Here is a 16,727-nt window from a genome sequence, read left to right on the forward strand (position 1 = left end):
ACCCCGGGGCGGTTATTGTTCGGACAGGTTTTAGGGGAGTTTATTTGAGGGAGGCGTAATGTGTATAATCAAATAAATTTCCCCCAGATATGAAAAAATACAATAAAAAAATTTAAAAAATACAACACAATTAATATCAAGTGCTAAATATTAACAATTAAATATATATAAAATGCTTGATAATTGAAGTCAATGAATTCTACTACAAATAGAACTGTGTTATAATACAGTATTGATATAATGCATGTGGCAGGGTGTTTATTCAAATAAATACAGTAAATATTAACAGTAGGAAAATAAAATTGCAACATTTAAAAAAATGGTTGCAAAATGTAAGATACACTTCCTTATTAGGTATTGTTATGTTTTACAAAACATCAGAGGGTCACTCTAAATAATTACGTAATTAAAAACTCCATTCATGACAAACAATAATATAAACATTAAATATAAATAAGTTTTAAATAAACACAAACTAAACCAAAAGAACAAAAACAAACATAAGTAAATATGCAAACATTCCTTTTTAGGATAATTTAAAAAATAACCAGAAAATAACATTATGCATACTGATCACAATAAACTTGAATACTACTGTAGGCATATTAATAATATTTTTTACAAAAAAGAAACAATAATTTCCATATTATCCACAAGCAACAGAAATTTATATGGTGGGTCTGGTCATGCTCAAATTACTTTAAAGGTTCCTATAGGTAGAACTTCCAAAATAAAGATCAAAACTATATTTACAATAACAACACTATATTATTATGTAATGTATTACTAATTTAATTTTGTTAGCACTTCATATTTACAAACAAAACATGGTATTTAATGCAAGTAAACATTTAAATAATTTCTAATAATAACTATTATTTAATTATTAATAATTATACAAATTCACTATGAAATAAATATTATTTTCCATTTAAAAACATTGAAATATACAAAGAATAAAAATATTTTGGTGCCCTATTATCAACTAGTCTTGTTCAAACAGTAGCTTCCCATAACAACTGAAACCATAAGGAAATGTTTGTACTGTAAAATTTAAATGGATGTGAAAGAGAAAGTATAAACATTACAGAGGCATCCATTATTGTTACAAATAATTATGTAGCCCACAATTACTGCACTACAAGACAACAAAGCTGATTTAATGTTTTAATTAAAGATTTTCAAATTTACATGATTTAATTGAATCTTTACAATTCAAATCTCATCTATTAATAAATTTACAAAATAATATTTGATATTTTGGAAACCTAAATTCAAAAGATGACCTTGTATACATGTTAATATCTAAGGCAATACATACATAAACTTTGAAAGACATGGCATTTAATGTATAACCTAAATATTAAGAATTCTTTAGGTTTTAATGTTCATGGAATAATCTACTAATAATACATACTAAATCATATTTAGGTGATCATTTAGAATAAATTAATATTATTTATTTCTCTCTGTACACTATTTTGTTTAACAATTATCTCTGAAAGTTAGATGTCAATGCTCACCAAAATTATCAGTCATACTGTACAGTATCTCTATAACTCGTCATCACATATTAATCAAATTCACTATACATGTATATACAGGTCATGGGTAAAAATATTAGCAAAAAAAAAAAAGGTACGCGCACAGAAGGTCATGCTCGTAAAATCGTGCGTTAAAAATTTAAAAATGCTTAAAAATGTTTTGATCAAATTAGAGCAGGAATTAGGCCATTTCCGTGACAAGACAATTACACACAAAACAAAATATGAATTGTTTTTACAAATCGCATTCCACTCATCGTCCTTAGTGCATTTACCAAATTTGAGACCGTTCCAACTTCAAAAAGCAGGTTAAAAATGCGCACATTAATTGAAAAAGTGCTGAAAATGGTAACAAATAAGGCCTTTTTAAAATGGAAAGACATTGAGTTGTAGATATGAATTCACATACACATTTGACAGGTTTTTTTCTCTTTCTTCATAGACCATCATATTCAACAGCATCTCGCTTATCTGTGATTGATTTTATTTCCAATTTTAATATGTCCAAGCTCAACCAATCTTTCTCTTATGTTTTTTAATTTTGATGACGCCTAAAAATTTGAATAACGTTGGTTGTGTAAAATTAAATCTTTTTGCTGAAATCATTATCTTCCGAAATTGTCATCTTCATCTTTGATTTTGATAATGTCGTCATACCAAAAGAAAATAGAACATATGCATAGATACCAACCGTCTTGGATCCTGCATTTAAAATGATTTTTAAACATATATTTTGAAAAACACATGCATGACCACATATTAGTGATAATTTCACAATTCGAGAAGAAAATGCATTCAAATTAATTGGTATATTTTAAAAGTATACAACATTATGCGAGTATTCATATTATAACAACACACCAATCAACTTTTCTTTAAAATGTTAATTATAATACAGTAGTTTTCCATGCCTCAAAGGTGTAGGATAATATTTGTTTTTAAACTGAACAGAATCAACTCATGGAATAAGTAAATTGCTTCATGGAATAACCTACTACAAAATATGATGTCTCCAGGAATAAAGAATTAAAATTGAAGATGGAACGTGGGATGCTCGCTAATACATACATGGATTAAAATAAAGGAATGGTTATAGAACATTTTGACTGCAATGCTAAACAGTAAACATATGCTAAAACATAATCATTAAATGTATTTGCTGCATAAATGAAAGCTCAGCCTTGATATTGCACATTGTATCTCGAATTGAAATCATTTTGACTAAAATTAATTTCCGTTTATATGATTATCATTCTTTTAAAAGGGGGCTTATGCGATCTATAATTAAGGAAACAGTATCACTATATTTCACTTTTGATTTCAGACACATTTTACAGATTGCACCCGAAGTACAACACCATATATCATTGGGATTCTGTGTTCATGTTGGATACTATTTGTTTAACATAGTAGATTATACTATTTTAACTATTTTCAAATTAGTTCATTTGTATTTAATAATCACCATTTAAAAGCATTTTTTAGGGGTTTTTTTTCATGTAAAAATGTCAAAATAGAGTACTAAATTATTTCTACACATTAATCATGATGTGACCAAATGAATCAAGGCTTGAAAAATAAAATTATCCTTAAAAATAACATTCCTGTCAAGAAAAATTACAATATCCAACACTTTGCCATGACATTATGGCAACAACTAACATGCAAATTAAATTACTGAATGGAATGAAAACAGTTAACAAGAAAAAAGAAATAGTATAAAAATATTTTATATATTATTAAAATTTGAAAGTTACAATACTATAGCATATACGTGCATATAAAATCCATATATATATAAATACATAAAACCTGTTCTCATCTTTTACTTTTTATATTACAATAAAAACATTTGAAGATGTGTACATTTTAAAACGGAGTTTAATTTTATGAAATACAGTAGAGTAAACAAATCTTGTCCAAAATTATTAATTATTTTTTTAAACATTGCTACTTTGGCATGATTTACTTCAACTCAATAACTATATTTGTTAGTACATATTTCAATGTGGTAAGTAGTAATGTATGGACACCTGCAATAGTTTAATGAAGAAGAAGTATTAAATTTAATTCACACATTTATAAATGTATAAAGTTGCATAGTTATTGCCCTACAAGCAACACCTGTTAAAACTTTATCTGTTGTCAATATTTCTCCCAAACTGCAACGTGACTAGATGACTTTCACAATGATCTGAATGAGGATGTACACTATGTAATGTGCCATGCAAGAATTCAACGGTGTAGTGAAATTCTATCACATTGTACAGTTTTGTACCATTTAGCACTCATCCATATTATATGGATTTAAAAGTGGAAGCATTTCTTCAGCCAATTCTTGTTGATTTATTTCCATCATAGTCTTTTCCATTCTATCGATACCTTCTGTCATTGGCATATCATTTTCTTCAACACTCAAATTTGTTTGTTCTTCCATGTAACACTGTTGATTTTCAGTTGGCTCTTTACATAAGGCACGTTTGGGTGCTTCCAAACGAATGTGCCGTTTTCTCTTTATAGCTCTAGCACTGTTGTTGAGCTGTGCAATTATTTTTACTATAGGATGTGTAGAATCCAAGCCTTTTTGACTTTTATTGTTTTCTTTTCTTTCAATATTTTCAACCATACTATTAAGATGGTTTCCACTTATTTGGTCATTAGTAAAACTGACGTCTTCAATTGATGTTATTGGTTCATTTACATTTTCAACAATTGCATCATCGATGTATGATTTTTGAGCTGAAAGATCAATTGCATCTACATTTGTCGGGGGTGTGGGTAATGAGTGATAGATAATTTCATTTGGCTTTTTGTCTTCAATCCCATGTTTTACCTTCATGTGTCTCTTCCAATTACCTTTAAGGTTAAAGCGACTTGAACAGACACGGCATTTAAATGGTTTTGAGCCACTATGAAGAATCATATGGTTTGTTAGGTTTCGTTCACGGCTGAACGATCTTTGGCAAACGCTGCATGTAAATGGCTTGTCTTCTCGATGAACGATCATATGGGCTTGCAATGTATGTTTTTCTTTGAAAGCTTTTTGACATTGTTCGCACTTGTAAGGTCGGACGTCACTGTGTGTACGTAAATGTCGTTTAAGGTTTGCATCTTGACAAAACCCACGACCGCATTTAGGACATTTATATGGTTTCACACCCATATGTGTAAACATGTGTTTTTTCAAATGAGCTAAAAGCATAAATTCCATTCCACATTCTTTACAAATATGAGGGCGCACTCCACTATGTCTCATTTTATGCAACAGCAACTGGCTAGGATAAGAGAACTTGCGATCACACTGATCACAATCATACCGTCCATGATTACCTTGTAACAGAAGATGTCGCTGAAGGTGACCAGGAGTTGCAAAATCTTTGCCACACATAACACATATGTTGTTCTTAGCTGGGTGGGGTTTAGCCATATGAGCGCGGTACTCGCTGGGATAAACAAATTTTCTACCGCACTGATCACATTTAAACGGTGCATCATCACTGTGCCGTAACATGTGCTTCTTCAAATGTCCACTTTGCTTGAAGGTTTTGCTACAAACCTGACAAGCATACAGATTCTTACCTCCTATACGAATGGTACGATAGAGTCCTTTACGCGAAATGCCACCTGTCCTTGGAATAGTACTGGAATTATCGGTTTCAATCTCAACTTTTGCGTCATCAGCAGTGATTTCTTTTTTCTCTCCATGTTTTATCTTGATGTGTGTTTTTAAGTTACTTTTCAAATTAAATCGTGAACTACAAATGTTACACTTAAATGGTTTTATTCCATTATGTAGTCGTTCATGACTTTCCAAGTTAAATTTACGACTAAAACCTTTACCACAGTGTTTACACGCAAATGGCTTGCTTTGGCTATGAACAATCATATGGGCTTTCAATGTTTGTTTCTGTGCAAATTTTTTATCACAGACTTCACATTTATATGGCCGTAAACCTGTGTGTATGAACATATGACGTTTAAGGTTGCCTTCAAGACTAAATGATTTCTTACAGACCGAACATTCATGTTCCTTCTCTCCTGAATGTGTTTTTTGGTGTTGTTTCAGATGAGTTGGTTGTAGGAATTGCATGCCACATTCACCACAAATGTGTGGTCGAATGTCTTTGTGCCGCTTTATATGCGCCGACAGCTGATGAGGAAACTGGAATGTTTTATCGCATTCTTCACATCGCAGTGGTCCATGGCTCTCGTGATATGCAATATGCCGCTGCAAATGTCCTATGGTAGAAAATGTCCGTCCACAGACGCCACAACAATTGTCTTTGGTGGGATGTGGCTTTGCCATGTGAGATTGCAGCTCGCTAGCATATGCAAACTTGCGTCCACATTGGCTACAGACATATGGAGCAAGTTCAGAATGTGTAAGCATGTGACGTTTCAAGTGGCTCGTCTGTGTGAAAGATCTACTACAAACGTTACAAGAGTGTGGCTTAACTTTTTCATGTGTTAGTTTGTGCGTGGCAAGATGTCCTTGTTGACGAAATGATTTTCCACAAACATTGCAAATGTAAGGCCGTATGCCACTGTGTGAGAGCAAGTGGCTTTGTAAACTATGTTTTGATTGGTAGATTTTAGGGCATTGATTACACTGCCAACATCGTTTACCATCACGTTCAATTGCAAAACTTTCATCTACAAATGCAGGGATATAATTGTTTGGGGTTTTCTTCAACTTCACTTCAGTCTGCAGTTGCTCTCCCTCAGATGTCTCAGTCAAGTCTCCTGCCAGTTCTTCAATTTCTTGTTTCACAAATACTTCATCCAAGGCTGACACTGTTGTATTTTCGTCCTCCATTGTTTTTTGGTGTCACAAACAAATCTGAAGAAATAGATAATAGAAATAAAATCGTTAAAAAAATTGTTAAAAACTTAAATGAAGAATTAATTAGGTTATATGCATTATTATATATAACCTTATTGTTTGCAACATGGACCTATAAATTAGTCAGTCTACAAAAATCCAAAACTCAGTCGATATATAGCTTTGCGTTGATAAAGCTTCTGAATGATATCTTCTGAGAAATAACTGCCTAAAACGTGGTGCAAAAAACATAAAAACTTCAATTAAGTATTTAGTATCCTATATAGGCCTACTGTACTCCGTTACCTGTGTAAGAGAGAATAAAAAATATATACATATATATAATAATTAGCATAATAAATACTCAATGCTAAGTTATGGTTATATTGTGACCATCAATATCCTTGTACTGTGTAAACCACAATTTGGGCCTGATTGTCTTATTTGTTGGGCCTGACCAGAATTTGGAGGGGGGAAAACATGCAAGTCGTGGGAACAGTTTAGATAGTACAGTATTACATTTCATTTCATGTTACACAAAATCCAGGTACACGATTTTAATTACTGTTTTATCGTCGTCAGACGGCAGGCACCCTCTCGTACTAAGACAAGTGAGACTGAGAGGTTGCGGTAAAATATTGCGTTTCATGCCATGTGACCAAAAAAACTAGGTCTGTATTAATTTTTATTTTATTTATTTGTTACGATCTTTAGTACTGCATACTGTAGTTTCTGGATCACTGGACGTTTGCTATATGATTTTAATTAGTTTAACCAGTTTATTGAGGTTCACCTACATCTACTGTATATTTATTTACAGGAATTTGTTGAGGAAATTAAATATATCAATGTAAATAGGTGGTATTGATACAGTTAAGTACAGTATGTATCGGCTGGTGGGCCTAGAAAAAAACAATTGGATGCTATAATGTAAACTACAGTACACTACCAAAGATATTATAGTGCATATTAATACACTTCATAGCCACACATAAATCCTGTAGGTTCCATTTTTTGATGTACTGTACATCGGAAGGCTATACTTTTTATGCATGCTGACTGCCAGTGATATAAACAATAGGTACACGGTTGTCTGGCGGTGTAATTTGTACGAATCGCTGTAGTGCGGTATTCGCGTCAATATCATGTTACATCTAGGGACCAAAAATTTGTATTTATATTTCAGTTGAAAATCGGCAATTCATTTGCAACGCTTAGAATTTACAGACATGTATAGCTCGTACAGTACGCTCATTCGGGGAATTGAAGAAGGTATTGTACTGTATTAGTTATTTATGAGTTTATATTCATGAACAAATTTTTCAATTTACGAATAACCTTTTGTACTGTGGGGCACGTATTTGGAGGATTTTCAGAGATGAGGCGAGGGTATTGGGCATGTTGGGATGGGGTTCGCAGGGTGAATCCGTTCGCAGTAAATGGGGGGTTCGCCCGAACTATAAAAAAAAACCCTGGCTACGGGCCTGTAACATAATCAGTATTAATTTAGATTATTTTTTATATTTAAAAACATATAAAACATACAATTAAATATTATATTACCATACTATTATTAGTAGTATGTACTTTATAACATTTTATATCATAAAGCCTGTCATACATTGTCAGGCACTACCTGGCGAAGATTTATAGCATGACCCATAATTTAAAATATTTTGCTCAGGCCTTTGTTGGGCCCGAGCATCTTACAATGGGCCCGGCCCCGATCGTCCGTGGTTCCAAAACAACATCAATAAGAATTCGCCACACTAGCCTAGCTAGGCCACCACCAACACTCAACAAGCGGCTGGTTGTTGTGGTGGAAAGGTAGGCCTGGAGATCACAATTCTCGTTGAAAGTCTCCATGGTATAATCAATTATTTTTAAAAACACTCACCAGACCATGTCTTGATTATTCCATCGTATCAGATGTAGGTACCATATGGTATCTTTATACTTCTTTGTCTCTTTTTTTCACTCAAATTTATTCTGCCTTTGTCCTCATTTTCTTTCGCTTTCTTTTTTCTGCTCATTATTTTCCCTTTCTTTCAATGACCTTTGGCCTTTCAATTGCAGCGAGCGCCACCTAGAAGCAGAAGAAAAGTAAGTGCAATCAAAGATCTTATGTGCAATCCAAATCAACAGTTTTCAGTCGCGCAAACGCGACTCTACAGCTCACTATGTCGGTCGGTCGGTAAACACTAACTCAACTTTGCGCACGGGACTGCAGCCATGTATATGGCCTACCTCGATGGTACGAAAGCCACATGAATATAAATATATTTTGACATAGCAAAAATAAATAAAATTATTTCGAAATTAAAAAAACAAAAATACAGTGCACATTGGCCGCCGGTTCATTTCGATCACCGAGTATGGAACGCCTAAAGTTCCAGTGGGCCATGTCTAATATTAGAGCTTAAAAAGAATTTCATAACGCCTGTTTGTTAACGTTAATTAAATTCTAACCATGTCTGCATTAATTGTTTTATTTATGTTAACGAACTTTCAAATTCATCCTGGCAATTTTTTTTTCGATTCTCGTTTGTTTGCCAATGAGGCCTACTTATTCATACATTTTCTTCTTGATTTGTCAAATATTTGTTGAGTTTAAATCAGTTAGTAGATGGTGTAATTTAAATTAACTTAAAAAATACTTAAATAAGTTTTCAATCAAATTTTAAATATATTATTATCCAAGGTAATTTTACTACATCAAAGCCTGTAGACGACGTAAACAGTGGAGTCCTGCAGGAATCGGTCCTCGGCGTACCAATTCTATTAATCTTACTCATAAATGACCTTCCAGACAAGATAATCAGTTTAATCAGGATAATGTTTGCGGATGATGCCAAAATGAAAAAAAAACATTAAAGAGGAAACTGATTCAACTACACTCCAATACGATCTTGATAGGGCTCAGAAATGGTTGATGAAATTTAATATAAAGTTACTCAGTGAGACATTGTTGGCATTGGCTGAAGAAAAAGACCTAGCTATTTTTTTTTTCCATAAGTGATTCTGATTGTAAGGTAAGCCAAGTCGGCAGTGTGCAACAGCAGCAGGCTGAGCAATAAACAGTATGACAACTGTGAAAAGGACATTCAAAAACATTGATAGGGAAAGTTTTCAAGTAAGCTTCAAGTCATGATATCCGTCCACATATGGAATATTGCATTCAGTCTTGGTCACCGTATTACAGTAAAGAGAACGTACAGAGGAGAGCCAAGCCACAAAGATGGTGAGTGGGTTAAGGGAACTACCTTATGATCAAAGGCTGGAATAGTTGGCCTCCAACCACTGGAGATAAGAAAGATACTTAATAGAGACCTTCAAGATTCTAAAAGGTGTCAATGATATAACCCAGACGACTTCTTCACCATCTCTCATAACAGAACAGAACTCTTGGTCACAGTCTGAAGCTTTATCGTCCTAAACTCAAAGCAAATCTCTTGTGCATAAGTAACTTTTTTTTTCAATCAGAATAATTAAGCATTGGCCGCGTCAGTTATTCAATCCCCACTCAGTCAACACATTTAAGTCTAGACTTAATTTTTACAATTTTTTAAGACTAGACATGGAAGCAAATAGGCACTAGCCTGAACTAATTCCATCAAACATTAAGTGTAAGTGTAGTATTAACAATAAATCAAAGATGTTTCTGCTTGATAATATCTACAAGATACAAGTCAACTTTATTGTCAAAAAAGTTTGAGATATGTTTTGTATATTAGTCTTGTCTTATCATCTGCCACATTTGGCAGGTCGATGACAGTCTTCTTTCCTTCCCCATGCTTCTCTATTTAGTGCTTCTTCTTTTAGTTCCAAATATGTATTGTTATTGTTTAATCTATCAAGCATAGCAGCTATCCTTAGTAATATCATTAAATAATACAAGTTACTATCTTTTTAAGTGTTGATTAAATAAATTGCATGCCATCAGTGTTGAAAATCTGAAGCAGTTTGTGGGAATTGTTTTCTGTGTTTTCTAGCCCTTCCTGATCTGCTAATAATGTCTGAGTGTAATGGGTGGATGAGTCTTGTATAATTGAGTTAATTTTAAAGTATAAACACTTTAAACATATCATCTAAAGATGTCACTTCGACACCGATAACTTTGCTGGCCTTATTTACAATTATTTTAATTTCACTTTTACTGTTAACATTGATATAAGAAAACCAAATAATAATACATAAGAAAGGATTGATTGAACAACAGAGGAATAAAACATATAAATAAGATGGGAGCTAACATTAAACCGTTTCATTTTATATACAAAGTACATTTTTTTATATATTCACCTTAGTAGGCCTACGGAGTTCTTTAGTGTTACTTTCCCAGTTTAGTTCATTATCAATTATTAATCCAAAGTTCTTGTGTCTATCTACTATTTCCTCATTCTCATCAATTACATTATTTTTCTTCCTAAGGTAAACAATAACCTCTTTAGTTTTCTTGGCATTTACTTCAAGAAAATATTGTTTACACCATATTATTCATTAAACAAGGATGTGTTATTATTTCAAATTAAACCAATTAGACAAGTGTCATCTGCAAACTAAATGATCAATATTACTGTAAAAATCTGAAGAATATACTGAAAACTCAGATCTAGAAAACTCAGATATATCTGAGATCTGAGTTTTCTAGATCTGAGTTTTCTAGACACCCAAAACTTCATACTGAAGATGGAAAACAATTTCCAAAAAATGTATGATCGTATAAGAAATCAACATGAGGGTGCTATTCTACTACTCCAGTCAATGTTTAACTAATTTGTCTAAATAGGATGACTTTATGACATAAGCATTGTCACTGGCTTTCATTTAATGTATAATTTAGCGTTCAACGACAAGTAGTTTATTGTAAATTTCAACCAAAAATAATGAAAATAAGTATTTTCTAAAGTTTTGATGACTTATGATAGGTTTATAAGAAAAGCCCCCATTACAATGAATATAAATATTATCATTGGATTTCAGTTAATGAATGATTTAGCATTCTCAGTCTACGACAAGTATTACGAGATAGCATTTTTTGTTTGCGATATTATATCATGTCATAATTATTCTAATAAATTATTCATGATTTCTGCCTTAATTGGATAGGAGAAAAAATAATGCGTCCTGGAGTATTCTAAGCAAATTACAAGTTCCTAATTTGCATATCCAAATTGCGATATGTTAATTGTTAAATTGCAGATATATGTTTAAGACGTTGTGAACGACTTGATTTATGTACTAAAAATTAGACCTATTTAGTTGATCCAAATGATATTGGTTTCACTAACTGCAAATGTGTAATAAGTTATGCAAAATTTGAAAGTGGAGCTTTCTTAAAACTAAGTTTAAGATTTTAAAACTGCGTAAAATTCGATACTATTATTAAATAAGTAGCATCTTTGTACTTTTTGATTACACATCTATAATTAATTCAAAGTGAAATTTTTGAATGAAAATTAATAGACATGTTCGTCACAGGATTTGTTGTCTGGAAGTAAAAGTTTCTGAAAATGTTTAATTTTATTATTGTGTCTTTTGCACGCATAGAAATTCGCCTATAATCTCATTCAACAATGAAATGTAAATGACACCATTTGGTGTGTTCTGATTAGATCTCAGATAGGATTGTGAGAATCTTGCATTTATTTGGCTTTGCAATGAATGAACAGCTAGAATATGATTAGTGTTCAAGTTGTTTAATCTATGGAATGTTGAATTAGCTAATAATGTGTGCATAGATATCCTACAGTTATATTTGAGCAGAAAGGCAACATTTAAATAGAAGAAGCGTGTTTCCCAACTAAATACTGAAAAACTCCTGCTTCGATACACTGAGTGCAGTTGTGAGGAGGTGGTGTATATCAATATCGGATCATTTTGGACAAAGCTACATTGTTGTTACCGTTGGATGGAACTTCAGTGTTTTGATAGTGAATTAGAAATATGATGGTGTGTTTTATATATACTAAATATATATTTATATTACCCCACTAGTGTAACACGATTATTCTTTTTAATTTTTAAATAAAAACTGACACAGACATATAAAGTAAAAAGACATTATAAGAAAACGATATTTCCAATTCACTATTAAAACGGTAACGGTAATAACAAAGTGCGATGCAAGGAAGCATGCAATGCACGCCCTTTACGCATATTTGCTAAAGTGTGATTTTAGGCCCAGTCTTGTCAATTGTCGGGCGATCGGGTCTGGACGATTGGTAATCACACGCGCTCCAGAAATCTCTCGCAATGTTTATAGCCAATCATATAACATAGTCTTTTTCTATTCTTTGCGACATGTTCTTTGATCGGCATATCAGTTATACCTTTATTCAACGCCAGTTATTGAACTGTTTTGCTGGCCATCGCTGAGTTTGTAGTTCGTGAGGTGGTTCACTTTTCCCTGGTGCGGATGAACATTTTGCGCAATATATTATATTAATAATGCTCGTACGAAAGGAATATTTTCTACCTTTTTTCTCACTCAAACGCAACAAGTAAATTAGTAATGCTTATAAATTGAGCCAAACGAGAGGTACACGTTTTGATTTTCTAGAGAATTGAATGTCAAAAATGTCTATCGCACGCCGCCCAGAAAGATTTAGTTTGTGCGTTCGTCTACCGGATTATCGACGCGCGTGGGTTGACAAAATATTATACTTTCACTCTGCTATGTTTGAGGGACATGTTAGATATTTAATTGTAAAGTGAACACCCTCAAAATAGACTATAACCTATTGGATACAAAAATAATATAAGCTTTAGGGCCGGTTTTTTTAGCGCCAGCTGTTATCGTTCCAAGGAACAATAGATATAAAAAGACTACCGGGCCAGGCCTACTTGGGTAGGCTACAGAAACGTAAAATAGTGGCCGTGGTTAAGTTACAAATTATTCGAGGACACAGTGTGAGTAGAATATCTTGACCGTAGTAGACCTGTGCCTAGCTAGGAGGCAGTGTTGTGCATGTATACTACGGCTACATGTTTAAAAAACTCATGGTCTAGCTGACGTTTTTTGTCGGTGGGTTTTTGTGGACGCAGTTTGACCCGCTGGTTTTACCAAATTTCTTCTGTGAGACAATAATTATAAACACCTTGCAACGGTACGAAGTATGCAGTGTACAAAGACCTCAGTGCCAATACAAGCACTGAGTCATTCGATGTTGATCGAATCGATTATTGATATCGGAAGACTGTCGGTAGAATAAAAAAAAGGGACGCATACGATTACGAATGAAAATTAACCACAAACAGGTGAAAATGTGGCCACTGCTGTTAAAGTGAATTCAAATAATTTGACAGGATATGAATTGAATGAAATACAAAAACAATCGTTACATAGATATAGCCCACGGAAACTCCTTCGGGCCACTATACTGTATCTTAAGAGGTGTTATCTGGCGGCCGCCAGTTATTATAATAGCTCTTTAAACATTTAACTAGTGGCCCGAACGGGCTTCCGTAATTACAGCCTATTATAAAAATATAAATAATTTATTTAATATCATAGCTTAGTATAGCACGTTAAGATATGCCTCGTACTTTTGTTGAAATTGTCAACTATATGCCAGCATGCCTCCTCGCACTTTTGGAAATGATAAAATACATCATAACTATTAGCATAAATATTAGACGTGCCTCGCATACCTCACATGCCTCGCTGCCCCGCACTTTGTCAACGCTAACACTGAAGTGTAGTGGCCTACTGAAAACTTAGTTCAACACGATTGTAAAACATAAATGTGTTGCGTGACCAGAAGCTAATATAACGGATATTGTTGTACTGTTTTGCAACTCAAGTCACCAGCTGGTTGGCTTATTTTCAGATACATATAGCGTTTTGTTACAGCAATAGATGACAAGTGAGGCGCTTTCAAAAAGAAAATCGATTGATTGGCATTATGAAAGCCAGTGTCTTACGGAGAGTCGGCAGTACGTTAGTGTGTGTGCTGGCTGGTGGTGGTGTTTTAAGCGCCGTTGCTGGTTGCACCGAAAACATAAATACAATATCTAAGATGGGGGTTGATTATGCCACAGAATCAAACGCTGTCTCAGAACAAGTTTGGGAACTTTATAAATCAACTGATTGGAAAGAAGCCAAAGTAACTGTAAGTAAAAAGCTTTATTATTGATTACCTATAAGGTTTGTTTTGATTTTGCATTGCCTGTCATTTCAGACCATTACAATTAGTAGATGATGATAGACTGACATTTACAATTATTATTAATTTAAATTAGTATCAAAACCAATTAGATACAGTTTATTATCAATTCTTTATAATTGTATCTAACTTTAAATGATAATAGGTTTATACTTTTTAAATTTGAATGTGATTTGTTGATGTTACTTTTAATAAAAGTTTTCAACGGTAAAATTTTAATTGGTTTCTGATTGAAGACAATGTTCAGAAAATAAACCAATAATATAACTAATTATGTCAGTAACAGCTAGACTTTAATTTGATAATGACATTTATATTTCTTTCTAATTCTCTTTACAAAAGGAAATATCTGATATAACTAAGGTAAGTTAATAATAATAAAATATTCTAAAGTGTAATTGAATTTAATTAAAGCCCCATTCCTTACAATTTTTGAAGGTTTTAAAAAATAATGCATATATATTATTTTAAAAACAATAAACCAGGTCATTTATGGTAAATTATGATAAAAAGAGAGAAACAATAACTACCAGGTAGTTTACATCGAATATCCTCTTGTGGACGGTCTTTTAGGCCCAGCCTAGCTAGGCTTAGTTTGGGTGTCACGAAACCTAAGATCAAGTCTAGACCCCCTAAGATCACGAAATCTAAGACCCAAGATTACCAATCTTTCGCACCTGCCTTGTATTTTAACTCCAAATTTGTTAACCATCTTTATCCTGAATACCACACCTTAGAACAAGTACTTTTATGACTTAGACAAATCAAATAAAAAGTAACAATAACTCCTTTAAATTTTACAGATGTTTTTCTTACGCATACACTACAAATTTGCATACTCTTTGTTCAATATTTGCATTTCTATGGAATGCCGAAAGAGCAACATTAATAGAGGGCTAAAAACTATGTGGAATCCATTTGAACACATTTTTTGGTTATAAAAGCATGTTCAATGTCAATATATTTTGTCAAATAAAGTGTTACTGTTGATACTGTACACGGTTTTGTTAACTTTAAGAATAAAATAAACAAATTCATCATATCCCCCTTAGGACGCCCTTTTTGACTAGGCCTGGGTAGGTAGTGATGCTGATTTTAAGATCGATTAATTTTTTTTTAAACAAAAAAGTATCAGCAGTTACATATTAAAGCATTTATATTGACAAATTGACAAAATATATTGAAATTAAGCATGCATTTCCCCAATAAATTCATTAAAAGTAGACGTATTCTGACACCAAGTTTTTAGCTCTCTATTATTTAAATTCATTAAAATAAAAGTAGACGTATTCTGACACCAAGTTTTTAGCCCTCTATTATTTTTGCTCATTTGGTGCTCCATAGAAACGAAAATACATAGAGTTTATTATACGAAATTTGCAAAAAGTGTGCAAACACGTCTGTAAAATCATTAATTTAAAGGATTTATTTGTAACTTTTTATATGATTCTCCTTCTAAGGTGTGGTATTCAGGATAAGTTAGTTAAGTATTTACTCAACAGCAAAAGTATTGTGAGTTCATTTCTGTTTGTGATTATAAGTATTTAATTATATTTATGGTAAATTATGTTTACTACTATGTTTAAATTATGTATAGATACACAGTTATTGTTTTTAAGCTGTCGTATATCTCTAAGAATTTGTAATCTTAGGTTTTAGGTTTCGTGATCTTAGGTCTTAGAGGGTCTTAGGTTTCGTGGCACCCGGCTTAGTTTTGTAGGCCTAGCTGGTAAACAGCAGTTAACATACAAACGTTAGCTATAGGTCTAGCCTGACGTTGTCTAGGTGCTGCATTAATTGTCTTTCTGTTTTTGTCAGAAACTGTAAAATAAAAATTGGGGGAAACCCAATATTTTCACTGAAAAGTTACGATTCTTCCATTTGTTTTGGCCTTCATGATTGATCGAATCACAAAAGAAAAACAAAAATATCAATCCGCACGCAATGCATGTTAGGATTTATAGCGGGCCTCTTAAATTATCAGAATCAATTTATTTTTTTACATTTTTAACCATTTAAAGACAAGTTATCACAATAGGACCATATAGTATTTATTTTTACAATAAATGTAGTTTTATGACCTTAAATTAGATCTAAAAAATGTATTTTGTGTCTGTTTGTGACAGCTTTCTGAACTGATTGATTGTTTATGGGTTCATATTATTTTGTTTAGGCTTTATTGTTTGATATGAT

At 32.7% G+C, this 16,727-nt stretch overlaps 2 protein-coding genes across 2 annotated transcripts in view; one reads left to right on the forward strand and one right to left on the reverse strand.

The window, feature by feature from the left end:
* Positions 1–3,412: 3,412 nt before the first annotated feature.
* LOC144845314 (uncharacterized) lies at positions 3,413–8,406 on the reverse strand. The gene is made up of 2 exons (XM_078702551.1): positions 8,264–8,406; positions 3,413–6,384 (listed from the first exon to the last, which is right to left on the reverse strand). The coding sequence occupies exon 2, from the start codon at positions 6,358–6,360 to the stop codon at positions 3,826–3,828; it is 2,535 nt and encodes an 844-aa protein (XP_078558677.1). The 5' UTR covers positions 6,361–6,384; positions 8,264–8,406; the 3' UTR covers positions 3,413–3,825.
* Positions 8,407–14,081: 5,675 nt separating this feature from the next.
* The window catches only part of LOC144845339 (stAR-related lipid transfer protein 5-like), a 28,297-nt gene continuing 25,651 nt past the window's right edge, over positions 14,082–16,727 (forward strand). Inside the window, exon 1 of the mRNA XM_078702607.1 lies at positions 14,082–14,480. Within this exon, the coding sequence (XP_078558733.1) occupies positions 14,274–14,480 (207 nt within the window). The 5' untranslated portion in view covers positions 14,082–14,273. The remainder of the gene's footprint in view (positions 14,481–16,727) is intronic.

Source organism: Antedon bifida, chromosome 6 (assembly GCF_963402885.1).
Source record: "Antedon bifida chromosome 6, ecAntBifi1.1, whole genome shotgun sequence".
Classification (NCBI taxonomy): Eukaryota; Metazoa; Echinodermata; class Crinoidea; order Comatulida; family Antedonidae; genus Antedon; species Antedon bifida.